The 27996-nt window shown below is 42.2% G+C and overlaps 1 protein-coding gene across 1 annotated transcript; it reads left to right on the top strand.

The window, feature by feature from the left end:
- Positions 1-11544: 11544 nt before the first annotated feature.
- On the top strand, positions 11545-26362 carry znf367 (zinc finger protein 367). Its single transcript, XM_055632905.1, has 5 exons — positions 11545-12261; positions 17606-17756; positions 19537-19656; positions 20555-20693; positions 23189-26362. Exons 1-5 carry the CDS (start codon positions 11998-12000, stop codon positions 23409-23411), a joined length of 897 nt encoding a protein of 298 aa, XP_055488880.1. The 5' UTR covers positions 11545-11997; the 3' UTR covers positions 23412-26362.
- Positions 26363-27996: the final 1634 nt, after the last annotated feature.

The following is a 27996-nucleotide window of genomic DNA, read 5'->3' on the forward strand; positions in this document are numbered from 1 at the left end:
ACATTCAGTGTGTTCAGTTGATTCACAGCTCAGACAGAGTCATGACCTCTCCCTCCCCCATCATGCAGAGACTGAGCCACACCCACACTTCCGGGTTTTATAACCCCTCCCCCTCCCACCGGAAAAGGTGTGGCTTTCAGGGCGTGATTGACAGGAGAGAGATTCTCAACATTTTTTAAACACTAATAACACTTTTGTTTTTCATTGATGGGAAGATTTCTCTGCACCGGCTCAGCAGAGGGGGGACTGAGTAAGATGGCCAAAAATCACAGCCGTAAGTGGTAGCGTTATAACTAAAATCAATATACAGTGCAAACAGAAAGTAAATGCATTTGCAGTAGTGCCTTTTAACTTCAAGCCAAAGCACCCGAGCCGCCATTTGCAGTAAGTTGTGCCTTTCAACTTCAAGCCAAAGCACCCAAGCCACCATTTGCACTAAGTAGTGCCTTTCAACTTCAAGCCAAAGCACCCAAGCCACCATTTGCAGTAGGTAGTGCCTTTAAACTTCAAGCCAAAGCACCCAAGCCACCATTTGCAGCGTCTTATTGCACCATTTTCAACTTCAAGCCAAAGCACCCAAGCCATCATTTGCAGTAAGTTGTGCCTTTCAACTTCAAGCCAATGCACCCAACCATTTACACTAAGTAGTGCCTTTCAACTTCATGCCAATGCCTTTCAACTTCAACCAAAGCACCCAAGCCACCATTTGCAGTAAGTAGTGCCTTTCAACTTCAAGCCAAAGCACCCAAGCCATCATTTGCAGTAAGTAGTGCCTTTCAACTTCATTCCACCAGTTGCAGTAAGTAATGCCTTTCAACTTCAAGCCAAAGCGCCCAAGCTGCCATTTGCAGGAAGTAGTGCCTTTCAACCTCAAGCCAAAGCACCCAAGCCACCATTTGCAGTAAGTAGTGCCTTTAAACTTCAAGCCAAAACACCCAAGCCACCATTTGCAGTAAGTAGTGCCTTTCAATTTCAAGCAAAGCACCCAAGCCACCATTTGCAGTAAGTAGTGCCTTTCAACCTCAAGCCAAAGCACCCAAGCCACCATTTGCAGTAAGTAGTGCCTTTCAACTTCATGCCACCCAAGCCACCATTTGCAGTAAGTAGTGCCTTTCAACTTCAAGCCAAAACACCCAAGCCGCCATTTGCAGTAAGTAGTGCCTTTCAACTTCAAGCCAAAACACCCAAGCCACCATTTGCAGTAAGTAGTGCCTTTCAACCTCAAGCCAAAGCACACCCAAGCCACCATTTGCAGTAAGCAGTGCCTTTCAACCTCAAGCCAAAGCACCCAAGCCACCATTTGCAGTAAGTAGTGCCTTTCAACTTCAAGCCAAAGCACCTAAGCCACCATTTGCAGAAAGTAGTGCCTTTCAACTTCAAGCCAAAGCACCCAAGCCAACAATAGCAGTAAGTATTGCCTTTCAACTTCAAGCCAAAACACACAAGCCACCATTTGCAGTCAGTGTAAGTAGTGCCTTTCAACTTCAAGCCAAAGCAGCCCAAATAAACAAGTGTTTGCATTGGCAGTGCCTTTTTACGTTGTTCTTAAACAAACGCCATATTTTCATTTTCAAACCACATGGTAAGGGTACTCCACAGTTGTGTAGAGACATTTGTTCAGTGTTACCCTCTGCAAGAGCTCAGAGAGACGTGACATACCTGGTAAGGGCTTCGATCCACCTTCACCAGGATCTGAGGAGACAGAGAGGAAGACTGGGTGAGGCACTTGATCCATTGTTCCAAGAGGGGTCTCGGGTTTTATAGTCCCTCCCACCTCCTTCCCAGCATGGGGGGGCAGCAGAGGAGAATGGTCCTTTTTTTTTAAAAACATGCTAAGTGCTGGATCTCTAGGCTGATCGTTTGTCATCGATGGGAAAAATACAGGTGTGCTCCAGAGGGACTCAGCACCGTAAGGAGGGTTGAGGGGGGCTCTGAGCGAGTTGGCCAAAAATGATGGCCGTAGGTGGCGTCGATCTGTTGGAAATCGCAGCACAGTGGGCCAAAAGCGGTCAAGATCAGAGATTTAGTAATATAACCATATAAGAGATTTAGTAATATAAGAGATAGTTGTTGCCCTTTAGATAGAAGTAGAGGAAAACATTGTAATTTTGAAATATGATAATCTTGTAATAATTGTAAAACTTCATCCTAAAGTTGAATCAAACCTAAGTTGTGGGGATTCATATACAGCACGAGTCATTCCTGGGAGATGAATGAAATTCTGAGTTTTAGAAATGCTTGATTGAAGGAAATTATGGCTTATCCAAAAGCAAATATCATTGAAGCAATCTGATATCACAGAGGCAATGAAGTACAGAGATAATAAAAGGCCTGCTAAGAATGTAAATGAAGAAGCCAATCTTATGTTTGGAGAGGTTGTTACCAAGCGATAGCAAGTACATGAGAAAGTGAATGGGGATCAATCAATTGTCCCATGTGGTAACTCAATCCCACCCAACAGTCCATTGCAGAAACCGTGTATCTCTATTACAGAATATAAAGCAAAAATATACATTATATTCACCAAATAGAAATAATCTTCCCAAGTATTTTCCTGTTTAAAATAATTTTGGAAAGTTTTCTTACCAGAACAACATGTCACACAACATATTCACATGTTGCTGGAGGAAATGTAAGTAATTCCTTTGCAGTAAGATAGCACAACTAGTGGAGCTGCTGCTTCACAGCTCTTGTGACCTAGCTTCAGTCCTAACCTCTGGTGCTGTCTGTGTGGAGTTTGCATGCTTTCTGTATGTTCACCGCATGAGATTCTTCCCAGAGCTCCAGTTTCTTCCCACATTTCAAAGGAGTGCAGGTTAGTAGGTGAATTGGTCACTCTAAATTGCTCCTAATTTGCAGATGAGTGGTAGAATCCAGGAGTTGATGGAAATGTAGGAGAATAAAATGTGATTAGGATAAATGGGTGCTTTATGGTCAGAAGAAGCTCAATGGGCATGAAGACCCTGTTTTCATGCTCTATGATTCGAAGTACATCAGTATGAAATGACATGTCAACAGAAAAGTAATTTATCTTGACATCACTATGATTAAAATCTATGTTTTTTAAACTATTTTGTTGCAATTGGGATATTATGCATAATGTCTTGGTAATTAGGGGCAAAACGACATAATACGATGAATATGTATGGACATTGCTTAGGCAATGATGTAGTGCAAGATATTCAGAAGCACAGAATTGCAGATGCTTGAATCGTGACCAAACCACTAAGTGCTGGTGGAACTAACAGATCAGGCAGCATCTGTGAAGGAAATGGACAGGTGACATTTTGGGTCAGGACCTTTCCTCAGACTGATGGAGTGGTGGAGAGAAAGCTGGGAAAGAGAGGTGGAGGTAGGCCAAGCCTGGCAGGTCATAAGTTGATACAGGTGAGGGAGGGTTTGATTAGCAGATGGATAGAGTAAGTGACAAAAGCTAGAGGTGAAAAGGAGATAAAAGGATGTCAGACAAGGAAAAAGTCAAGTCGTCAAGTTTATTCGTCACATACACATACGAGATGTGCAGTGAAATGAAAAGTGGCAATGTTAGCTAATTGCGCAAAAAAACAAACAAACTACAAACAGAATGGAACAGAATCACATATTCACATATTACATATTTGCGCGAGGGAAGAAAAAGGAAAAAACAACAATTTAAAACAATGTATAATGTCTTGGTATAGTATAGTATCGGCCGAACGCACTACTCTCTGCAGAGCCGTCCTGGGCAGAGCAGTTCCCAAACCAAATCGTGATATTTCCGGACAAGATGCTTTCCACAGCCGCTGAGTAGAAGCACTGGAGGATCCTTAGAGACACTCTGAATTTCCTCAATTGCCTGAGGTGGTAAAGGCGCTGCCTTCCCTTACTCACGAGTGCTGCAGCGTGTGATGTCCATGTCATATCCTCAGAGATGTGGACTCCCAGGTATTTAAAACAGCTCACCCTATCCACAGTATTCCCATTTATCTTCAATGGTGTGTACATCCTCGGATGATGTGCCCTCCTAAAGTCCACGATCAGCTCCTTAGTTTTTTTTATATTCAAGAGGAGGCTGTTGTCCTGATACCAGAGTGCCAGATCAGCCACCTCCTCCCGGTAGGCCTTCTCATCGTTATCTGAGATCAGGCCCACCACCACAGTGTCATCAGCAAACTTGATTATCGAGTTGGAGCTGAACCTGGCCACAGTCATGTGTGTACAGGGAGTACAGTAGGGGGCTGATGACGCATCCCTGGGGCGATACTGTGCTCGGAGTGAGGGACTTCGATGTATTTCCCCCCATCTTGACTACCTGGGGCCTGGTGGTGAGAAAATCCAGGACCCAGGCACACAGGGGGGTGTTGAGCCCCAATTTCAGCAGCTTCTCGGCCAGTCTGGTGGGGACTATGGTGTTGAAGGCTGAACTGAAGTCTATGAACAGCATCCTCACATAGCCCTCCTTCTGGCTGTCAAGGTGAGAGAGAGCGGTGTGCAGAACCTGGGAGACCGCAACGTCCGTGGATCTGTTCAGACGGTATGCGAATTGTAGCGGGTCCATGTTGCGAGGGAGGAAGGCGCAGATGTGTTTCTTGACCAGCCTCTCAAAGCATTTCATGACTACCGAGGTGAGGGCCACCGGACGGTAGTCATTCAGACAGGCTGGGGAGGCATTTTTAGGTACCGGTACAATGATGGATCTTTTGAAGCAGGCAGGGACCACGGACTTGTCCAGGGAGAGGTTGAATAATGTAGTGAGCACCGGAGCTAGCTGCGTAGCACAGGACTTAAGTACTCGCCCCGAGATGCCATCTGGGCCTGCAGCTTTCCTCGTGTTCACCCGTGTCAGAGCCCTCCTCACGTCGTGCTCGGACAATGAGAATGTGTGCACATTCCTCCCTTCAGCTTCAATAGCCAGCATGCTGGCGGTATTGTCGTTAGTCGGCAGACCTGGAGTGATGTTGCCAGTCTCAAAACGAGCGTAAAAGGAGTTCAGGTCATCAGCTAGGGAGGTGCCAGTACGTCCAGTTGAGAGGGGGCTGCTCTGGTAGTTGCTTACAGTCCGTAGCCCCTGCCAAAGGCATCTGGTGTCTTGCTGCTCCATCTGTGACTCCATCTTGTCTCTGTACCTCCTTTTTGCGTCCTTCACCGCCCTTCGCAGTCGGTAGGACTCTACCTTGTAGACGTCCATGTATCCGGATGCCAGGCCCGAGTTGTAGGCAGCGGTGCGAGCATTCAAGGCCACACGAACGGACCTGTCTACCCAGGGTTTTTGATTCGGAAAGGTGCTTACCCTTACCGTGTGGACGATGTTGTTGGTTATTGTTGTGATGAGTAATAGAGGAGTAAAATGTAAATCCAAAGGGAGGGATATGGGTGGAATGTTACAGTGAGGGAAGGAAAAGAGATAAATGGGAAAAGGTGAATTGGGGTCGGAGTTGAACATACAGAGGAGGGGAAAGAAGCAGTGTTGCGAGAAAGTGGGAGAAATTGTGGTGAGAGAGATGTATTTGAACATCTTCATTTATTTTTTAAAAGAACACGTATTGGGCACATGGAGTATATTGCACATTAATTCAAGTGACATTCTATGCAATAATTTTATGAGCAACACCAATAAGAAATTATCTTATATCTGGTCGGGGAACATCTTTGACAATAATCTTGAATAAAAACAACAGATATCTGGAAGAGTGTAGATTCGTGAATGAAAGTCGTTAGATATACATAGTTTTCACTAAAGGCAAATCAAAGCTTTTCTAATGGCATACATTTTTTTTGTGAAACAAAAAAACAGGGGTAAGGGGGGGGGGGGAGATAGGTGCACAAATCTAGGGTAATGTACAGATTAATGGGCTGTGAAAATGTGACTTTGAAAAAGATTTTCGAAAAACTATGTTATCTATTGTCCTTGATTTTAAAATTAAATTAAGCGCCTTCCAGAAGCCAAAGAAATTAAAGGGCATGGTGTGAGCTGTCTTTATGATCTTCTTTGCCCTGCTAAGAGATATCCAAAGGGAGGGGGAGAGGGAGATTTTGGTAGTTAACAAGCCTTCCCTGTCTGCCATTTCTGACCATACCATGCTATAATGCAGTATAACAGGCTCTTACGAGCAAGGTCAGCAAACAGAGCCATCTTCCCGGCCCTACAAGTCCGTGCCGAACAACTTTTTGACCCTCGTGTAGTCCCACCTGCCTGCACGATATGGACGCCGAGAACCCTCCATTGACCCTCTTCTCACTCCGTTGATGTGTAGGGGGCCTATCCGGTGCTGTTATTTTAAATTAAACCAATCAAATTTTCTAATGGCTTTTTTTGTGCACTGGGGTAAGCTCATTCCACACCGTGATTACTCTCTGATGGACTTTAAAAGATTTTCCAAACCCTCATATTACCCCTAAACTTAAATTAAAGCCCTTAATTAAAGGGAAGTCATTGAATTTCCTCTAAAGGGAGAGAGTTTTTTGAATCTTCCCTATTCTCACAAGGGAAAAATTGGTGTCCACATCAACTCTGTCTATCCCTCTCATCATTTTCCGAAAGACCTCTATCAAGTTTAAGGATAAAGGGAAATCCTTCTGCTGCTCCAGAAAATATTTTTTTTACCAGAGAGTATTGAATCCTATTCTCTGTAACTTAGTTTCATTGGCTATATGAAACCCAGATGTGGGCTAAAACAGGGGCTATGGAGCCAAAGCAGGTACAGGATACTGAGTTGGATGATCAGCCATGATCATATTGAATGGCGGTGCAGGCTCAAAGGGCCGAATGGCCTACTCCTGCACCTATTATCTATGTTTCTATGAATATATAATTTCAAAGTCAGCAGATAACATAAACCCACAGAAGTATTTGGAGGGAGGAAAATTGTGATGGACTTTTAGAAGTCACAAACAAATTGGTGAAATGAAGAAACACATGGCAGAAGCAATGTAATACAGAAAAATGTTAAATTACTAATTTGGCTAGAATCAAGAAGTAATATAAAGCAAATTATACAAAGTTAAAAGGATGCAAGAAGAGAGAAATCTAAATATGTAAGATAAGAACAAAGAACTGCTGATCTGGTTTGCATTAAATGAAAAAATGGTAGAAATAAATTAAACAGTGACATCCATAGAGGAATTGGAGAAATACTTGAACGGAGAAAAAGATGCAATGTTATAAAGCTAGAACTAAACCTTAACCAGTTGGACAGCTCTGGCCAGTTGGCCAACCTGACATTGGCCACTATTTCCCAGTACTGAATTTAATGAAAACTTTATCTTGGGCCACAATGGTTAGATTTAGTTTTATTATTGTCGCATATACCGATGTTGAAGTTTTCATTCATTCATTCATCCAATCATTCATTCAATCATCATTCATTCATTCAAATACATTCATTCATTCAATCATTCATTCATTCATTCATTCATTCATTCATTCATTCATTCATTCAATCATTCATTCATTCAATCATTCATTCATTCATTCAATCATGCATTCATTCATTCATTCATTCATTCATTCATTCATTCATTCAATCATTCATTCATTCATTCATTCATGTACAGAAAAAAGCTTTGTTTTGCATGCCATCTAAACAGTTCAGATAATACTTTACAGAAATACAATTAAGTCAACCCTAAGGACAATAGGTAGAGCAAAGGGGAAGATACAAGGTGCAGAGTGTAGTTCTCAACATTATAGCGAACCAGTTCCATGGACAAATTCAAATGTCTGCATTTGGGTATGGATGGATAGGATAATACCCTAGCTTCTAGTGGGACTGTTCAGAAGTCTGATAACTCGAGCCAGGATGTTTAAGCATGACAAAAAATTTGAAATAGGCGGGCAAAAAGGCATAATAAAATTACAAAAAAGGCACGAAAAGGGTATTTATGACAAAAAAAGGCATACAAAGGCATTTATTTCCACCACCAAAATATGGTTAAAAATAATAATATAAAGGCATATTTCATTAAATGACCAAAGTTGCCTGATTGCACATAATTACTAGTTTTATTTTCAAATTATCTGGTGTTAAACTATGCCGTCTGTCAGACAGAGTATGCTTCAGTTGTGAAAAACTTATTTCTACCGCAGCTGAGGTCACTGGTGCATACTTGAAACAAGCTACCGACTCTATATTCATGTTGATATCTTGTGTATTACAACTACCTTTGAGAACTTTAGCTATGTTTTGTATTTCTTCAAGATCTTTGTTAGCTAAAATCACTCTCTCACATTTTCCGTGTATGTCTTTACCTACATTGCCAAGAATTTTACTAATATTGTCAGTTACTTTGTTGAAAACCAGCAAGTTATTCACTAATGTTTCGCCAGGTTTCTCAAGGGAAGTGATTGCTTATGGGAAGTTTTCAAAATTAGAAGCAATAAACACAACATCGCGGTGGAGGGACATTTTCTGCATGATTTCACTGACGATCCTGACTGCAGCAGATTCTTCTCCTTCAAAACAGTTGACGATTTATTTTATCATTTCAAAATTTGCAGTATAGTAGAGTACAGCAGAGAGCCATGTACCCCATCTAGTTAAAACGGGCTGAGGAGGTAGCGGAATCTCGGGTGCCATTTCCTTGAACAACTGCACACGTGACGGTACTTTGAGGATTTTCTTGACATTGGAAACTAGGCAATTGACATTTGGAGACAAGCTACGTATGTGCTTGGCAATTCTGTGAAGTCCTTGGGCTAAGCTAATGCAACATTTTGGGGTATAAAACTTTAAGTCACCAACAGAAGAATATTCTCGTGTTTTATACCTTCTGGCCAAAGTACAGCAAGTGAAGATGTAAACAACTGAGCAATTGTTGAGCTGCTTGACATCCAATACTTCCGGTCAACAAATACTCCTTTGATGGTTGACCTGCCTCCAGTATACCGATGACCACATTGGCAACATATCTCCCCACAGCATCGGTTGTCTCGCTTATTGAGATCCATATTTTGTTGCATGCAACTTCATCTCTAATTTTCTGCACAACAATGTTGAAGTTGCTGTCAACATAATTTTTCCCTAATGTTGACTCGCTTGGTATATGTTCCGTTGTCTATTTTTCTAAAAAACCTCTGAGAGATTTGTTTTCCAATTTCCACAGTGGAATTCCAGCATCAATGAATGCCTTGCACAGATCACTCGAAAACTCAGATTTGCGACTGGAGCCAGCAGTAAATGTAGTGAGGAAACAAGCTTGGGTATTTGCTTGGGTAGTTAGCAGTATCACCATTGACTTCTCTAATTTTACATAACATGTCTTCTTCCTCCTCCCCCTTCCCAGCTCTCCTTCTAGTCCTACTGTCTGCGCTTCTTCAATTTTTTTTCTCACCCCCCCCCACAACAGTCTGAAGAAGGGTCTCAACCCGAAACGCCGCCTATTTCTTCTCTCCATATATGCTGTCTCACCCGCTGAGTTTCTCCTGCATTTTTTGTCTACCTTCGATTTTTCCAGCATCTGCAGTTCTTTCTTAAATAGATCTTGGAGAAAGGTGAACCAGTGGGCAGCGGCACGAGCGAATGAACGACCATCGGTGGCGCCCTGGTTTTGCACCGGTGGTGGAAGTTTTCTTGCAAATGATATTATAATAACACATTAATAATAACGTTAATATTAACATGTTAACATAGAAAACGGCATTGTAATCACGGTACAACAAGAGAAAATAGCACATCCTTATAGTAAAACGGCAAAAAAAGCTGTTTTAGGCACTCAATCGTGAAAAAGGCATTATCCTGGTGAAATCATCAAAAATGGCATGAAAAGGCACATGGCATTTATGGCAAAATCCTGGCTCATAACAGAGGGAAATAAGCTGTTCCTGAGTCTGATGGTGTGTGCTTTCAAGCTTCTGTATCTTCAGCCTGACGGGGAGAAGGAATGACTGGGGCGGGATAAGTCTCAAGGGTCAAGAGTGTTTAGTTCTCAAGGGTCAAGAGTGTTTAGTTGTCATATGGTATTGTCACCTATCCTCACTGATTGTGGTCTGTGGGTCAGAAAGTCAAGGATTTGGTGGCAGAGGGGGGAGTTGATTCCTGGGTCCAGGAATTTAGAAATTAGTTTGAATGGGATTATGGTGTTGAATACAGAACTATGGTTGATAAACAAGAGTCTTATATAGGAGCCCTTGTTGTTTTGGTGTTCCAGAGATATATTAATGATTTGGACGAGAGAATTGAATGCAACCTCCAAGTTTGCGGATGACACGAAGCTGGGGGGCAGTGTTAGCTGTGAGGAGGATGCTAGGAGGCTGCAAGGTGACTTGGATAGGCTGGGTGAGTGGGCAAATGCATGGCAGATGCAGTATAATGTGGATAAATGTGAGGTTATCCACTTTGGTGGCAAAAACAGGAAAGTAGACTATTATCTGAATGGTGGCCGATTAGGAAAGGGGGAGATGCAACGAGACCTGGGTGTCTTGGTACATAATGCGATAATTCCCGATATTTTGGACCTTTAAATCTCCACGGGCATTATCGCGTTTGCTCGCTGAATTTCATCAAAAGTAAGTCAATAATGCCTTACTTTTGATAAAATTCAGCGAGCAAACGCGATAATTCCCGATATTTTGGACCTTTAAATCTCCACGGCAAATGTCCGCTGTTCACTTCCGCTGGATTGGCACCTTCAGCTCCCTCTTTAATTTACCTTAGTTTCTATCTTTTTTTTTTAACTGTAAATCTAGGTAGCTGTGCCTCACGGTCACCCCGACTGGCACAATAAATTGCAGATCAAAACCTGGCCGTTTTCTATGTTTTTAACGGGTGGGAAAGTGCGCGTTTTCCCATCCACTAACATGTACCGGATGTCTAGCATGTCCTCCACTTGAGATTTTCGGTCACGTGGGTGCGGATCTACGCTCCAGTGACCTTTCGTGAAATCACCCTATAGCACAGTTTAATGAACATAATATGCAAATATGGAAAATCCTTGTAACTATTGTTGCAGGGAAGCTGTAATGTACGTTCCGCTTGGAGGGAATATGTGTTAACGATTGCAATTACCAGCATTGTTTTCATTGCTGTGAGAGTTTTTCCCCCCCAAAAATAAACTTTATTCACGATTTTAAAATATACAAACACGAGTTAGATAAAGCTGGCGGAGTCAAGGGATATGGGGAGAAAGAAGGAACGGGGTACTGATTGTAGATGATCAGCCATCATCACTGTGAATTGCGGTGCTGGCTCGAAGGGCCGAATGGCCTACTCCTGCACCTATTGTGTATGACTATAACACTGCAAAAACTCTTCCGACATTCTCAGTGGCTATACATACATTCATTGGCATTATACTTGGTAGTGTTCCCAAACTCATCCATATGCCAGTCAGCAAGATTATTCTGTTTTTATTTCAGGTTACCTGTATTTGCATTGGCGTCTTTACCTTGGTCCCACTGCATTTGTTGGCTGAAGATAACAAATGATTTGTGAACTTTCCTTATTTTCCCACTCAGATTTGGACCAACATATATATATATATATATATATATATATATTTAAAAACACAATAAATAGGAATACTAGTTGATCTACTGGTGCAATTTTCACTTTGTGCACATGGATTATATAAATACTCGTTTTCCTCTGCTATGTTTGCTCGGAATATATAGGCATATTCAATGTTGAATTTCATTAAGTTAGCATTTGCCAATAGCTGTCTCTTTAACGATTAAAAACAAACAGATGACAACAACAGAAAGTGTGTGGGAGCTTGCAGCGGCCAAGGAGCAAGTGAGCGATCCATTAGCAGGGAGACGCTGGCGGCTGAAGCCCGAGCCCAGCCAATAAGCGAAGCGCGCCAATGTCTGATTGGTCGAGGTCGGGAGCTCCGCGCCATGAATGGAGCTGTCAGTCATTCATTGTGACGTGAGGGTTCCGGCGCGGCGTTCGGTTGGTTTGTGCAGAAAGGGCGGGAAATGCTCAAACGCGGGAGTTTGTGTTCGAGCCGCCACTCCGTCACCGCCAGTTTATTTATTTATTTTCACTATTTTTCCGGCCGTCTCCGCGCACCGTCGCCGCGATGGCGGAAAACCAGGTTCTCTGCGGTTCTCCTAAGCGCGTTTCTGTCATTAAAACCACCCCGATTAAACCCAAACACGTGGATGTGACGCCCACCAGCCCCGGCTTCAGTGATTTCATGGTGTATCCCTGGAAGTGGGGTGAGAACGCACACAATGTCACCCTCAGCCCCGGCGCCTCCTGCACCGACAACAGGAATCTCCAACGCAGACCCGCCGCTGTTGCAGTGGAGGCTTTCGACCGGGAACTGGATCATCTCTCGCAGGTCAGTCAGATGCAGACTCTGTTGAGATTAGCATTGATTTGGTCACCTGTTGGATTGCACATTACTTTGTGTTGGTTAGTTGCCTAGCTTTTAGTTCCCCATTCGCCGATTGTTGGTTTAGGCTGAAGATAGACATAAAATGTTGGAGCGGGACAAACAGCAAGGAACGGGTGACGTTTCTGGGTCCAGACACTTTTTCAGAAAGGTTCAAGCTTATGCATGGTTTCTTCTTTTTGCATGCTCTATTTTTGTAAAACATCTGTAAACTGTTTATTTAACGGTGAGTGGCTACTGCTGGTGTTGTTATTGAGTTGCCCAGCTCAGATTGGCGCGCATTTGTTCACCGCTAACTGTCTGCGGCTCCGGCTGGGATGTAAACAGAGCGGGAGAGGCGTCAGCAACAGATCGGTGGCCAGAGCACGCCTCAGCTCTTTGATGCTCATTACTTTATCCTCGGAAAATGCCCCTTACAGCCACCGTTTCTAGCTGACTAGCTTGCCGGTTAATACATCGCGATGGTGCATTTGTTATTTTTTAAGAGGGAGGGTGCAGAAATGAAATGAATGAAATCACTTCCTGGAAAGCTTGTCAATGCTCCAGCGCGCCAGAAAGACGCAGCTTCCTCCCGCCGGGTTATTTAAAGAGACACCATCTCGTTTGACCGTCACACACACACACACGTGTTGCGTTTGCTGTTCTTAACCGTGCAATCGAGTTTCCAAGGCGCCATGAGTTGGTTAGTGTACAATGTTTTAGTCGCAACGATCTTCTTCACTTTTGACGTAATTATTTTTAAATGTGTTTTCAAATGTAATATAATCAATTATGCGTGTGTAGGGCCCTTGCCCCATCTGGGTTGTTGTTGAAATCCCACATATCTTAAGATTTATCCGCAGTTTACACGAATCCGGAGCAGTTTGGAGGATGATGTCCTTGTACTCGGGCTTGAGTTGACTTGTGTTGCTCACATCGTAACATCTGTGGTATCTGCAGCTTTGTCAAGTAAGGATTCCGCTATTGACGCCACTCATTGGGTTGGAGGAATTAGTAAACCGAGCCTCCGTGAGCCGCATTGCCACACAGATAATGGAAAGTGTCTGAAATTTTTGATATTTTTCAATCCAATTCAAAAGGTCTGCAGTTTTTCAGGGCACAGCTGACCAGTCGAGTGAATTTACTACATGTTAGTTGTTGGACACAGTACCGGGCCTTATCTTGGGGAATGTAACTAGTTATTAAGGCAAATGGGATCCGTGTAGAGTTGGTATATTGGACTCAAGAGCAAATTTAAAAAAAAACTGCTGTAGAAACTTGGCGTGTCAAGCAATATCTGTGGAAGGATATTGACATACAATGTTCTGGGCCTTGTGTCTTCATAGGAAATAGGTGCAGGAGGAGGCCATTTGGCCCTTCAAGTTGCACCACCATTTATTGTGATCATGGCTGATCATCCACAATCCGTAACCCGTGCCTGCCTTCTCCCCATATCCCTTGATTCCGCTTGCCCCTAGAGCTCTATCTAGCACTCTTTTAAATCCATCCAATGAATTGACCTCTACTGCTTCTGTGCCAGAGAATTCACAACTCTCTGGGTGAAAAGGGTTGTCCAGTCCTTTTCCCAACATGGGAACATTTTTCCTGCATCTAATTTTATATGTTTCCATAAGATCTCCTCATCCTTCTAAATTCCAGTGATTACAAGCCCAGTCTTTCCAATCTTTCCTCATATGACAGTCCCGCCATCCCGGGGATTAACCTCGTGAACTTTCGCTGCACTGCCTCAATAGCAAGGATGTCCTTCCTCAAATTAGGAGACCAAAACTGCACACAATACTCCAGATGTGGTCTCACCAGGGCCCTGTACAGCTGCAGAAGGACCTCTTTACTCCTATACTCAAATCCTCTTGTTATGAAGGCCAACATGTCATTAGCTTTCTTCACTGCTAGCTGTACCTGCATGTTTACTTTCAGTGACTGGTGCACAAGGACACCCAGGTCTCGTTGCACTTCCCTTTTTCCTAATCTGACATAATTGGGATAATAATCAGCCTCCTTGTTCTTGCCGCCAAAGTGGATAACCTCACATTTAATGCATCGCTATTGTGCATTTGTTATTTTTAAGAGGGAATGTGCCCAAATAGGGCATAGAAAACAGATGGTAATGGTGAAGTGATGGGGGGGGGGGGGAAGACTACTAAATTATCATCAAGGAGAATAGACGTGTAAATTATTATTGCGGGTTGGATAAAGAGACGAACGGAAGCATGTGACAGGTAAAGATAACGACAAGATAGACACAAAACAGGTGTAGATGCTGGAATCTTGGACATAAACAAAATTCCATCCCCTCCACAGACATTGCCTGGCCCCCTGAGTTATGGAGGCACTTTGTTTTTTGTTAGTGACGGGAGAAATGCCAGAAGTACAAGATGTGTAAGGAAGGCAAAGAGGGATAAAAAAAAATTCATAAGGAAAAGGAGTAGAATTAGGCCTTTCAGCCCATCAAGTGTACTCCACCATTAAATCATGGCAGATCTATCTTTCCCTCCTAACCCCATTCTCCTGCCTTCTCCCCCATAACCTCTGACACCTGTACTAATCAAGAATCTATCTATCTCTGCCGTATAAATATCCACTGACTTGACCTCCACAGCCTTCTGTGGCAAAGAATTCCAAAGAATTCCACAGATTTATGGAAACTTACAAAATTCTGGTGGACAGGCTAGATGCAGGAAGATTGTTCCCAATGTTGGGGAAGTCCAGAACAAGGGGTCACAGCTTAAGGATAAGGGGGAAATCTTTTAGGACCGAGATGAGGAAAACATTTTTCACACAGAGAGTAGTGAATCTCTGGAATTCTCTGCCACAGAAGGTAGTTGAGGCCAGTTCATTGGCTATATTTAAGAGGGAGTTAGATGTGGCCCTTGTGGCTAAAGGGATCGGGGGTATGGAGAGAAGGCAGGTACAGGATACTGAGTTGGATGATCAGCCATGATCATATTGAATGGCGGTGCAGGCTCGAAGGGCCGAATGGCCTACTCCTGCACCTATTTTCTATGTTTCTATTCACCACCCTCTGACTAAATTTGAGGCATTCTATAATCACTTTAAGGCTAAAAGAAAAACAAAACCGATAAAGTGGGGCCTGTTACGGACAACAGGGGCAATATGTGCATGGAGCCACAAGGTATAGATGAGGTCTTGAATAGTTAACATCGGTATTCACAGAGGACACTGTAATTGGAGAGAGTTGTGAAGGGATAGATAACAGATTGGTATAGGTCTCCATAACTAAAGAGCCATTTGATGCCTTGGTTCAATTGAAGGTGGGTAAATCACTGAGATCAGTGTGTTTTGGTTGTGCTACATGGCCCTACATGTGAATTTAAAAAAACACTTTTTGGATGCAATTGAGGTAAAGGATGACTGGAGGACAGAAAATATGGTCTTCCTTTTTGAAAAAGGGAGAACCCTGGTAATTATAGACTTGTGAGTCTAACGTCAGGGGTAGGGAAGATGCTGGAAAAATTCTGAGGAAGAATATTAAAGATCATTTGGAAAGGTGGGAATAAATTAGCGATGGGCAATCTACATTCATCAGACAGACAGACCTTGTCTGACCAATTTGTGTGGTTACTTTGTTACCTCCTCAAATAATTCAATGCGATATGTGTGATTCACGTGAATATCATTAAAGTTTTGGGCAAGGCCCCACATAGGAGAATGGTTTAAAAGTTTGGGGCCAAAAGGTTCCAGGGCAATTTGGCAAACTGGATTCAAAATTAAACACAGTGATGATAGACGGTTGTTTTTGGAGTTGGATGCCTATAGATTTCGCTGTCGAACATGGATCGGTGTGGGACTCTGCATTTTAAACATGGAATTCACTTGGGTGTTGACACGGTAGGCATGGTCAGTAAATTTGCAGATGGTACAAAGATCGGTAGGGTTGTTGATGGTTTGGGAACCAATCCTGGGCTGTAGATAGATACAAACCTGTTGGGGAAGTGGGCTGAAAATTGGTAGGTGGAGTTAAATACAGACAAATGTGGGGTGATGCATTTGGGAGTACTAATGAGGCTGGGACATACACTATGAATGGTAGAGTCTTGGCGTAATGAGGGACCGTGTAGAAGTTCATAGATGATGACAAAGTAGGTACTTGGCTGGGAAAGATTGTGGGATACTAGCTGTCATTAGTCAGGACATTGAATATAGAGGTAGGAGGACTATGCTCCAACTTCATAAAACCTTGTTAAGACCTCAGCTGGAGTACTGTAAATAGTTCTGCGCACTAACGTAAAGAAAGGATGTGATGGCTCAGGAGAGGATGCAGAGGAGATTCATAGGATGATTTGTGGGATGGAGCAGTTCAGTTCTGTGGAGAATCTGGTGAAGTTGGGTTAAGAGGGAGGGGCTTAAATTGAAGTGTATAAAATTGACATTTATAGATAGGGTGAACCATAGAAAGCTTTTACCATGTCTCGGGTAGATAAAACTGAGGAACGGCGATTTATGGTAAGGTGAAGGGAACTTGCAGGGGTCTTTGTTCACCCAGAGAATGGGGCGTATCTGGAATGCACTGCCTGAGAGTGTGGTTGAAGCAGGACCCATGACAGCATTGAGGAAGCATCAAGATGAACTCTGGGGAATAGAGGGCTATGGACTGCATTGGGTGATGGGGTTAATATGCAAGGGGGCCCACTGGTCGATGTGGATTGATTGGGCCAAAAGGTCTGTTTCCACGCTGTGAAATTCCATGGCATTAAAGCAATCCTAGATGCTTCACTGGAGCATTTTCACAAATGGAAAATATGGTGCTGAGCCAATGGAAAAATGAGATGTCCAAAACCTCAGTTACAGACCTGCTAAGGAACACCTTAAGGAGGTTGGCCAGATTTTGCTTCAGAATGTGTTGGGGACCCAGTGTACAGACATTGCTGTTACTAGATGGGCTTGCTACTTGGAACTCTGATTATTCACATTTGATTCTGAACGCACAATTTGGAATCGTAGGATGAGCAAGCATTTTGAAGTTGTCAGTTTTTCCATAATGCTGGTTAAGTCCAGTTATATCCTTGTACCTGTTTGCTTCAATGATGAACCTTGGCATCTTCTGCGGAACTGCGCAAACTTGACAATTGCCTTGGATCCTGTTGGGAGCGCAAGGTCATATCTGTGTGGACTTCCCAGTTTGGTTTTGGGACTCCAGAAGGTTTTCAAAAATTGTTTTGTTATCTTAAAGGGATTGTAGATTTGCAACCTTAATTATTGCATCACAGGTTTTTGCAACATCAGAAAGTAACAAGTACATTATTAACGTGGATTGGGTGCCTCGTTGCAGGATGGAACAAGACGTGGCCGCCCAAGAGCGGAGCTAATTCGTGATCTGATAAATGAGGGTGAGCACTCCTCCAGCAGAATCCGCTGCAGTACCTGCAACCGAGTGTTTCCTCGCGAGAAGTCCTTGCAAGCTCACAAGAGAACACACACTGGTAAGATATAATGCATTGTTTGGCAACAGGAATTACTGCAGACCCACACTATAAGTTATCAGTAGTTGATGTGCAAATATGTACATTAATATCTTGCAACAATAAAATTGAGGAAGCTTGGTGGAATGCAGGGTGGGTGAGTAGGAGGGAATGGAAAGTTTGAAATGAGCTCAAAGCTGTTTAAAATTGCTTTAGAATGGTTTGTGGGAGAAAGTACATTCCAGATAAAGAAAAGCTGCCTTGGGAAAACCAGCTCCATAGATGTCCTGTGAGAAGGAGATTGTTCAGAGTTTTGGTCAGCATTAATCTGATGGCTCTGCAGGGGAAAATTTTACTACTTGGCTCTTTCAAAGTTAAATGTTAGCACAATTTACTGTAATAGTCTTGGCTACCCAAGCAGCTAAACGCAAATGGCAGCCTGAAACTGAGACTGAAGCCTAATTGACATCAGATTAGGGTGAGATCAATGTTGGCTGAAATCTAACCCCTCGGTCTCAGAGGCAATAACATGACTAAGACCGATTTAGCTACTTCAGTCCTGGTAAACATCACTAGCGTATGTATTTAGAATAGGTAGGATGACCTGCTGCAGAGGCTTCCTGGGTTATAAAAGACCCAATTTATGAAAATCTGGTTTCATGCAAATTCTCCCATATGTTTTTCAAGTTTGAGAATTTGTGTTCCATGATATTTATTAATGACTGGATATAGTATATATTCCGTTTAAGAAGGAACTGCAGATGCTGGCAAATCGAAGGTAGACAAAAATGCTGGAGAAACTCAGCGGGTGAGGCAGAATTTATGGAGCGAAGGAAATAGGCAACATTTTGGGTCGAAACCCTTCTTCAGACTGATTTCTTCTTCCCGCCACCCCCCCATACCCCACCCTCGCATCAGTCTGAAGTATATATTCCATTAGTTTAATTATGCGTAGTTTTGGGATGATTATTCAATGAAATGAAAGAATTGTCGCAAATATATGTAGTGATACACGTGGGTTACTATAGAAAATAGACATTTGTTTTACTGTGTGTTTTATCAATATTTTCTCTTTAAAAAAACAAAACACAAAAGAACCTTGGTATCGTATTCAACCGAATAAGATTTTAAAATCAATGTTTTTGTCAACTGCTCTAGTACATCCTTATGAGACATGGTGCAAATTCAGTTTACAATAGGTCCATGTTAAATAAACAATGAGGTAATTGGTGTCATTTTCAATTAAGATGGTCTGAGTTGTACAACTGTCTTTTTGAAACTTTGCTCGAAAAAATGATGCTAAGAATACTGCACAGAGAAGCATGGGGACACGAGAGACTGCAGAGGTTGCACCTTTGAGCAGGAGGAATGCTGGAGGAATGGCAGGTAGCCAGCAGATGTGGAGGGAAATAGACAGACAGCGTATTGGGTTGGGACCCTGCTGCCTGATCTTGATCAGTGTGGGTGTCGGGGGTTATGGGGAGAAGGCAGGAGAATGGGGTTAGGAGGGAGATTAGCCATGATTGAATGGCAGAGTAGACTTGATGGGCCGATTGGCCTAATTCTTCTCCTATCACTTGTGACCTTATGATCTGTTGATAGACACAAAATGCAGGAGTAACTCGGCAGGACAGGCAGCATCTTTGGGGAGAAGGAATGGGAGTTCCTCTAGCAAGATATAAAAGAGCATTATCAGAAAGAAAATTAACATTCTCATCTTTCTGCTAAGTCCTCCAAACTTGCGTAACTGAGAGAGGTTTATAAATTTTTAATGCACTGTACTGCTGTGGGTTTCTTGCAGGTGAAAGACCTTATTTATGTGACTATCCAAACTGTGGGAAAGCATTTGTTCAGAGTGGGCAGCTAAAAACCCACCAGCGCCTTCACACAGGGGAAAAGCCGTTTGTTTGTTCTGAAACTGGTAAGCTGTCAAACTCCTTTTGTACTTCAATGCTATCGTCAGCTGCACTGGTTCTAAATTTGTGCACTGCACATTAACCAATCGTGTGTCCCTAAATTCAGGCAGATAAATTGATTTGATGAGTGGATTCTGTAGGAGTTTATTATAAAAGTGGAGACATTACGATAGACATTTGCTGGTTCCCTTGGGCAGAATGGCTCTAAAAATGCACTTGTTCGTTCTCTCATGTGGTCGGGAAGTTGTCTCTGGTTGCGTTATATATGCAATATATTGTGCATTGTTTCCCGCGCTAGTCGCTGTATGCTATGCGGAGTTGCATATGACCTGGGGCCTATTTTTCTCTCTCCTGGAGCTTTCCATGCTGTCGTTCTGTCTGCGCAAAAAGAACAAATGCCAAATTATGTTTGGCATGAACTCGTAGTCCTTAAGCAGTCTTTTGCATGATCTGAGTACAGATACATAGCAGGGTGTTGCAGGCCAGAAAGAAATTGGCACAAATCCGATTTCCTAATTTGGTGCTGCTCGAACTGCAGATCAGCTCCCCAGTCGAGAGCTTCATCTTCTATGTATTGTTTAAAAATGGTGACATTTCCTTGCTTTTTTTTAGGGTGGGTATAATTCTGTAGACACAAAGAAATGCAGTTGTTTTTCAAAAAGAAAAGGATAAAGTTCTGGAGTAATTCAGCAGGACAGGCTGCATCTCTGGAGGTCACGAATAAGTGACGTTTTGGGTCTGGACCTTTCAAACCCGAAGACCGAAGAAGGGTCCCGAACCGAGACGTCTCGTATTGCTGAGTTACTCCAGTACTTTGTGTAATTTGCCTGTATCAGTCTGTGGGAGGGTGTGTAATGTTTGTTGTTGAGAGGATTGTTGCTCCATCTCCTGGTTTCTGTGCAGGCTGCGGAAGTAGGTTCACACATGCCAACCGTCATTGTTCCAAGCATCCTTATGCACGTTTACGGAGAGATGAAGCATCTAACGGAGCGTCCAAGGCACAGGCTGCGGACAACGATGCTGTTGCAGAGTGGCTGACAAAGTGAGTATGGTCAGGAGTGCTGTGCTCTGGGATATATTGTTATAGATTTAATTGCGTTTTTGGGCGCCGCTCAATAAGGAAAGAAGAAAGAAAGAATGTGAAACACTTCTCTCTGAATTAGATACACCTGAGTTTAAATATTTTGTCCCCCCCCCCTGATTTTTGCGCTAGCAACATCAAAAACTAGTCCTTGTTTCATTTATTATATCTGTTCTGGATCTGGGGAATTGGGGCAGCACAGTGGAGCAGTGATAGAGTTGTTGCATCACAGTGCCACAGGCACAGGTTCGATCCTGACCTTGGGTGATGTCTTTGTGGAGCTTGCATGTTCTCCCTGTGACTACGTGGGTTTCCTCCGAGCGCTCGGGTCTGCTCTCCCATCCCAAACACATGTGGGTAAAGTAGGTTAATTGGCTTCTGTAAATGACCCTTGGTGTATAGGAGGGAGTGGATAAGTGAATGGAATAACATAGAACTGGTGTGAACTGGCGATTAATGATCAGTGTGGACTCTGTTCTGTGTGGCCTGTTTCCATGCTGTGTCCCTAATCTAAAATAGATTGAGATTAATTTGCAGCTTTATAGGTTTTGCTGACACCCACCAGAATAGGCACCGTCTGTGTGACAAGCAATGGTTCTGTTTATTTCTGTATCTGATGCAACATATTTATTAGTGATGAATATCTTGAAGAGAAATTGTGGTCAAATATTAGAAGGGTAGGTTAAACATCCGTACATTTAGTGTGCTTGACTTAAAAAAAAAAAAAAAAAACCCACATTGTAAACTGCCATAAAGGGGGTGCCTATTCAAGGCTTTTTCAAATGGTGTCAGGAAAACGGATATAAAGACTTTGTTTCAAAAATGTTTCCTTAATTATGGCTTAATAACAGCAAAAAAACGAATACTTAAATTCTGGAAAAATGCACCCACACCAACGCTTAAAATGTGGATCTCAAATATGTCGGAAATGTAACATCTTGATGATATGAGATTCGTCCTATCAGGCAAATCAAACCAATTCTTAAAGATCTGGTCTCCCTTTGTCGACTTATTACAAGCATATGGAGCAGCGCAAACTTAGAAATTAACTGTTTCAGAGCTGGGTTAGGGGTGGGTAAAGATACGAAGTAGGTATATCTTTCAATTTCTCTTTTTTTCTCTTTTTTCTTCTTTATTCTCTTTTTTTTCTTATCTCAGTTCACTTCTTTGTTTTCTCCTTCGTGCTATACAGCCCTATGGGCTCACATTCTCTTTCTTGCTTTTCTTATCTTTTTTTTACTATTAAATTTAAAATAAGAAGTTGTACACGAAATGTAATATGTTATTCATGTCTTATATTATTATACGCTACTTCTAATAAAAAAAAAATTAAAAAAAATTGTTCAAAGGATTAGTGGACATGGGGAAGAGTAGGTTGTAACAATTAGAGCAGCTCCGGGTTTGGAGAAAGGGGGTTGCCGAATCTGCAGGAACCCTCCTTGCTGCTTAATTTATTAATGAAGACAAGAGGTTGCAGATGCTGGAATCTCGAGCCAAACAGTGCAAGAGGAACACAATAGGCCTGGCAAACATCTGTGGACGCAATGAACACATGACTTTTCTGGTCGGGACTCTTCATACTGATTGGAGTAGTGGAAGAAAGTAGGAAGCGAGGTGGGGATGGGGCAATGCTTAGCAAGTGCGGGATAGATTTGGACGAGGGGGTCATAATTGTCAGATGGCTTTGTCTCCTTTTCACTCTAACCTTTGTCACTTTAATAATGACTTGGATAAAGGGACTGAGTGCAAGGTATTTGTATTTGGCAATGTGAGGAGAGGGGACAAGTAGGATGTAAGGAGGGCAGTTTATAGCGTTGTATAGATTAAGTTGTTGGGCAAATGCTGAGAAGTATAATGATATTGTGTGCAGTTTTTACCTGGGTAAGGGTGGAAAAGCAGATATTTAGACAGTGTTGAGAAATTTGGGCACTGGAACCAGGAAATTGCAAGCAATATTTTCACTGTAATGTTCACCTTTTGTGCAAGAGGACTAGTGTAAAAGTAGTGAGTCTTGTGCGAGGATATATTTGAACTGGACATAGTTTTCAATGATTCACTGGATCTGGGGTATTAAGCTTGTCGTCATTTTGAATATTTTGTAATCTCATTAATGGATTCCTAATGAGCTAGGCACAATGGATTGTGTTAGAATGGTTTTCCCTAATGGAGAATTCTAGCCATTCTCGGGATGAAGGATTAGGTGTGTGCTGAAGAGGGATTTCTTTTGAGTTCAGGTTCTTTGTAATTCCCTATTCCTTGGAACTGTCAGTGAAGACTGAGAATGATTTATGGACTAGAAGGGAAATGAGGGTTGTAGGGAGGGCATTTGGAAAAATGTGTGTGACCAAAACTCGCAGCTCTTGTCGGCTCTCCTTTAGTAATGGGAATGAGAGGCAGCATGGCCTGCAGGTGTTATTACATGAGACGTGAATCCCTCAATTCTGTTTTATCAACAGATACTGGGAGACGCGAGAGCAGCGCGTGCCTTCTATTAAGAACACGGGCCAGAAGGCTGACCAGGAACAGCAGGATCCCATGGAGTTCATCCAGTCTGACGAAGATGAGGACGAAGAGAAGAACGGCCCCCGCGCTGCAGCGCGTCGCCGCATGCAAGAGCAACGGGAGCGGCTGCACGGCGCCCTGGCTCTCATTGAGCTGGCCAACTTAACTAAAGAATGATCGTGCCGACAGATACGATGCAATGCATGTATCTCATGAAGGGGAACTGTCTGTGGACTAGTGTCGTATTAATCCACTAGACAGAAGGAATGCACCTTATATTTTGCTTATTAATAGGCTGCTATCATGTAGAATTTAAGATGATGATGATGAATGTTGTTGCCCTTGCTTAAAGGAGCACAAGTGTTATGCACTTTTTGTCTGGAAGAAGTCTATATAAAGTTTTAGATTGGTGAATGTTGATAAGCTTTGAAGGATCAGATAACGTAAGGAAGGGTAGAGATCCTGCAAGTGCCACATTCTAGATACTGCAGGAATATATAACTTGCATTTATAGTACAAAATGTGCCCTGTTTGTTGGCATGCAAGATGTGCAGTGCCTTTCTGAGATCTGCCTTGCAAAACTAACTTCCAATAGACTTCAACATATACTTAACACCAGCAACATGTAGAGGATTTTAATTAGAAGTTGAAAGAGGTACATAATGGCCAACTTTTCAGATAGAAGTGCGGCACGACCTTTCTCGGAGAGCAGCTGACTTGTGAGTCCTTTTTCAATTGTAACTGGTTGATCTTTAGGTTTCTTGAGACAGACAAAATCCTGTTCAGTTCCATGAATACCTCTACCCCCAGCAAATCTTTAAAATGCACTGATGTATTCACCAAGCTCTTCAATTTGAGAACCACTACAGCATTTGAAAGGGTAGTCAGTGATTTTATTTTTCCCACCATTAGAAAACCTTGACTTATTGGGAATAAATCATTCACTAGCAATAGATATGTAGGAACATTGACTAAATGGGAACCACTTAAGATATATTCTCATTAAACCACAGGTACAATAACATTTTTGAATCCATATCTTGTTTAAAAGACATGATGTAAACCAAGTTTCTTCATGTTATAGGATGCAGCATTATAGTACCACTAAGACCTTCTTTATAATAGCCTGGTGTGGGAATTGCAGATTACTTTAAATTTGCGGGGGGTAGGGGGGAGGATTATTGCTCTTGGTTGCATCAAACATTGGAAAACAAATTTTGCCCTCTTAATGGTGTTAGAAAATGTGTAACTTCTAGTCTGAGTTGGTCACATATGAACATTGGCACTTGTACAGCTGCTGAAGGTGAGGAGCTGACGTGGATGTGAGAGCAGAGCACTGGGACTGTTCTTTTTAGAGCACTAAAAGGACCGAATACCTCTGTGTGAAACACAAGACAAATTGCACCGTTTGTTATAAATGCAAAGTATTCCGTCCAAATGATTCTAAGCAATCCTGTGAGATCTGGATCAGATATTTGTCAAAATTAGCAGGATTTGTTGTATTTAACTAGTTGCAGTGTGACGTATAAAATTGTACATAACTGTTTTACAAGTACTGGAAATGGTGAGGAGGTTACTTTCTAAACAAAACCAAATTGCTTACCCTATTTTGATTTGTAAAATGCAGGCTTGGGGCTCTACAAGAGAAATGTGGCACTCATTAATTTAAGTTGTTAGTGAAGTTCGTACCAGGTGATTTTGGTGATGGAAGAAGTTTTGTTGACTTTCCTGTTGGCAACACTAAATTGTATTGCTGTGTCAGTAGTTTTATTATAGTCTTTGCAGTTTTGTAGCTTGCAGTTATTAAAGTGTAAAAAGAAAACAATATGTCCTCTGGACAGCTTCAATTTGTTTTTACCATAATCCAATATGTTCTACCTTGTGCTTCATATGCCAGTAAAATATTTAGTTACTACATGAAATTTTACATTTTTACTAAGTTGAAAAGCATGACATGCAGATATAGACTAACAGCTGCCATAGTTGCATTTATTTTCCACCAACTTGGTTGCAGCATTGGTTAAAGCAACTGCGACTGAAGAAACTGTCATTTTCAAAGGAAAAAGCAGTCTAGCCTCAGTGTCCAGACATTTGGGATTTCTAAGCCAATTATGCCAATCAGATTCTATTCAAGACTTCCTTCATCGGCTAATTTGATTTTTTTGTTGTGTGTAATTGAAATTTATTTATTTTAGATTGGTATTGGATGTAGCTGATGTCGTTTTCAAAGTATTTTATGTAGAAGCTGGACTACACTTGGAGATGTATAAACTTGCTTTGTTGGAAACTAAATATGATACAGCTACAAATGCTGTGGTTTGTTAGATGATTGCTAACTGTTGAAGCAAACCTCACAACCGTGGTCAGAAGTATGAATTGCTGCTTGACCATGCCACACCTACCATGTAGTACAGCTGGGCCCAAAGTGTTTAAGAATTAAGGGAGAAACTATAATAATATTCCACTTTTGTATAGTTCTGGGTGGTATTGTAGGTTCATACAACTCCAATCTGTGAAAGGAACCAGAGGTAGAATGGATTTCACACAGAAACCTGTGGTGTTTTTAATTCCTCAATTTTTTTTTTGTTTTGTTAAAAGGATTTGTGGAATTTAATAGATCTGTAAGCATTTCTAATTTAAACATGTGTGTACCAGAATAAAACTTGTAGTCAAATTGTGTTGGCATAACTGACTTGCAAGGTTATTTGTCGTCTTGCAAATCTAAAGATTGCTGTGCATTGTTTGTACATTAATATTGCATTGGAGCAAATTGTATTACGATTAAAGTTAATTAACACTTCCCATCTATTGCTCCAAAATAATGTATTTTGTGTTGTGGACTACCTACCCTCTGTTTGAGGAGGTGGGAAAATGTCCTGCGTCCAGGTGTTTGAAGCCTTTGCAAGGATTAGTAGGCTGGAAACTTCCCCCTTTCCTTTGTGTACTTTGGCTTATGCTATCTTCTTGAGAATTCCCTAAGTAACCATTTGACGATATACATTTTCAGTTCTACTGATTGGAGCCGTAACATAGCACCACCCAGTGGTTCTGAAGACTAGATGTTGCATGAAGGTAATTTCATTATGCAAAAGATTTGGGGAGATGGTTTAATGTTGATGGTGAGGCCCGTACTCCTTTAAAAATGAGCTTTCTTCATTGCACTTATTAACTCTACATTAGTAAATCCCAGTTGATTTTTATTTTTAAAATTGTCATGTAAAAGGGAATGTTGGAAGACAGGTGGGGGGGGGGGGGAGAAGAGAGAAGAGGCGGTTAATTTTATGTTTGAAATGACATCTGTTTTGCATTTAGACTGTAAAGCATGTACTTTTTTGCACTTGAGCTGTGTTCTCACAGGTACTTTGTTTTTGCAATGTTTCCGTTTCTTTTCTGTTTGCCGTAAAGTGAAATGTGAAAAGTTTTGCATTTTATTTGAGTTAGCCTCAGAAGGCTATTTTATGCACTTCTGCTATTTGATTTCTTCAGTGTAAGTGCAAAAGCCACTTTTCCCTCTTCCAGTCTTTGTATTTCCCCCTTGTGTTGTGACTGATCAACAAACCAAGCTATTTCAGTCTGAGATTTTTCACCAACGAATTGATTCTGGCTTTGTTCATTAAGTATCCTGATAAATCTGCTGAAGTTTTAATCAGTATAAATAAATATCAGTAGTGCTTTAAAAAAAAGTGTTTTTTTTTTCATTCAATATTAAAAGGAAATGTAATTTAATTTGTGTCCCATTGGAAACTATTCATGATAAACTTGCATTACAAGGATGTTGTCTTGGAAATCATGGATGCATTGATTGTCAACTTCCAGAATGTTATAGATTAACCAGACCAAGTGGGACCAGTTGGGCCCCGTTCCCCCAACGCAATATTCCACCACTGGCTCACCCATTCTCATAACGCAACCCATTCCCCCAACGCAATATTCCACCTCTCAACTATAGCCCCCAACTGTGCAGGTGAGGCTCATTTCCCCTCGAGCCCCAGCAATTCCTCCCCTTCCACTTCACCCTCCCTCTACTTTCCCCTCTCCCTCCCTCTCCTTCCTCTACCCTCAGTCAATAGACATTAGGTGCAGGAGTAGGCCATTTGGCCCTTCGAGCCAGCACTGCCATTCAATGTGATCATGGCTGATCATCCACAATCAATACACCGTTCCTCCCTTCTCCCCATATCCCTTGACTACGCTATCTTTAACAGCTCTATCAAACTTTCTTGAAAGCATCCCGAGAACCGGCCTCCACCGCCCTCTGAGGCAGAGAATGCCACAGATTCACAACTGTGTGAAAAGGTATTTCCTCATCTCCGTTCTAAATGGCTTGCCCCTTATTCTTAAACTGGCCTCTGGAACTGAACTCCCCCAACATCGGGAACATGTATCTTACCTCTAGCTTGTCCAAACCCAGAAATAATCTTATGTGTTTCAATAAGATATCCTCTCATCCTTCTAAATTCCTAAAGCCCAGCCGCTCCATTCTCTCAGCATATGACAGTCCCTCCATCCCGGGAATTAACCATGTGAACCTACACTGCACTCCCTCAATAGCTAGAATGTCCTTCCTCAAATTTGGAGACCAAAACTGCACACAATACACCAGGTGTGGTCTCACTTTAGGGCTCTGTACAACTGCAGAAGGACCTCTTTGCTCCTATACTCAACTCCTTGTTATGAAGGTCAACATGCCATTCGCTTTCTTCACTGCCTGCAGTACCTGCATGCTTACTTTCAGTGACTGATGAACAAGGACCCCCACATC

Source organism: Leucoraja erinacea, chromosome 3, assembly GCF_028641065.1.
Source record: "Leucoraja erinacea ecotype New England chromosome 3, Leri_hhj_1, whole genome shotgun sequence".
Taxonomy (NCBI): Eukaryota; Metazoa; Chordata; class Chondrichthyes; order Rajiformes; family Rajidae; genus Leucoraja; species Leucoraja erinaceus.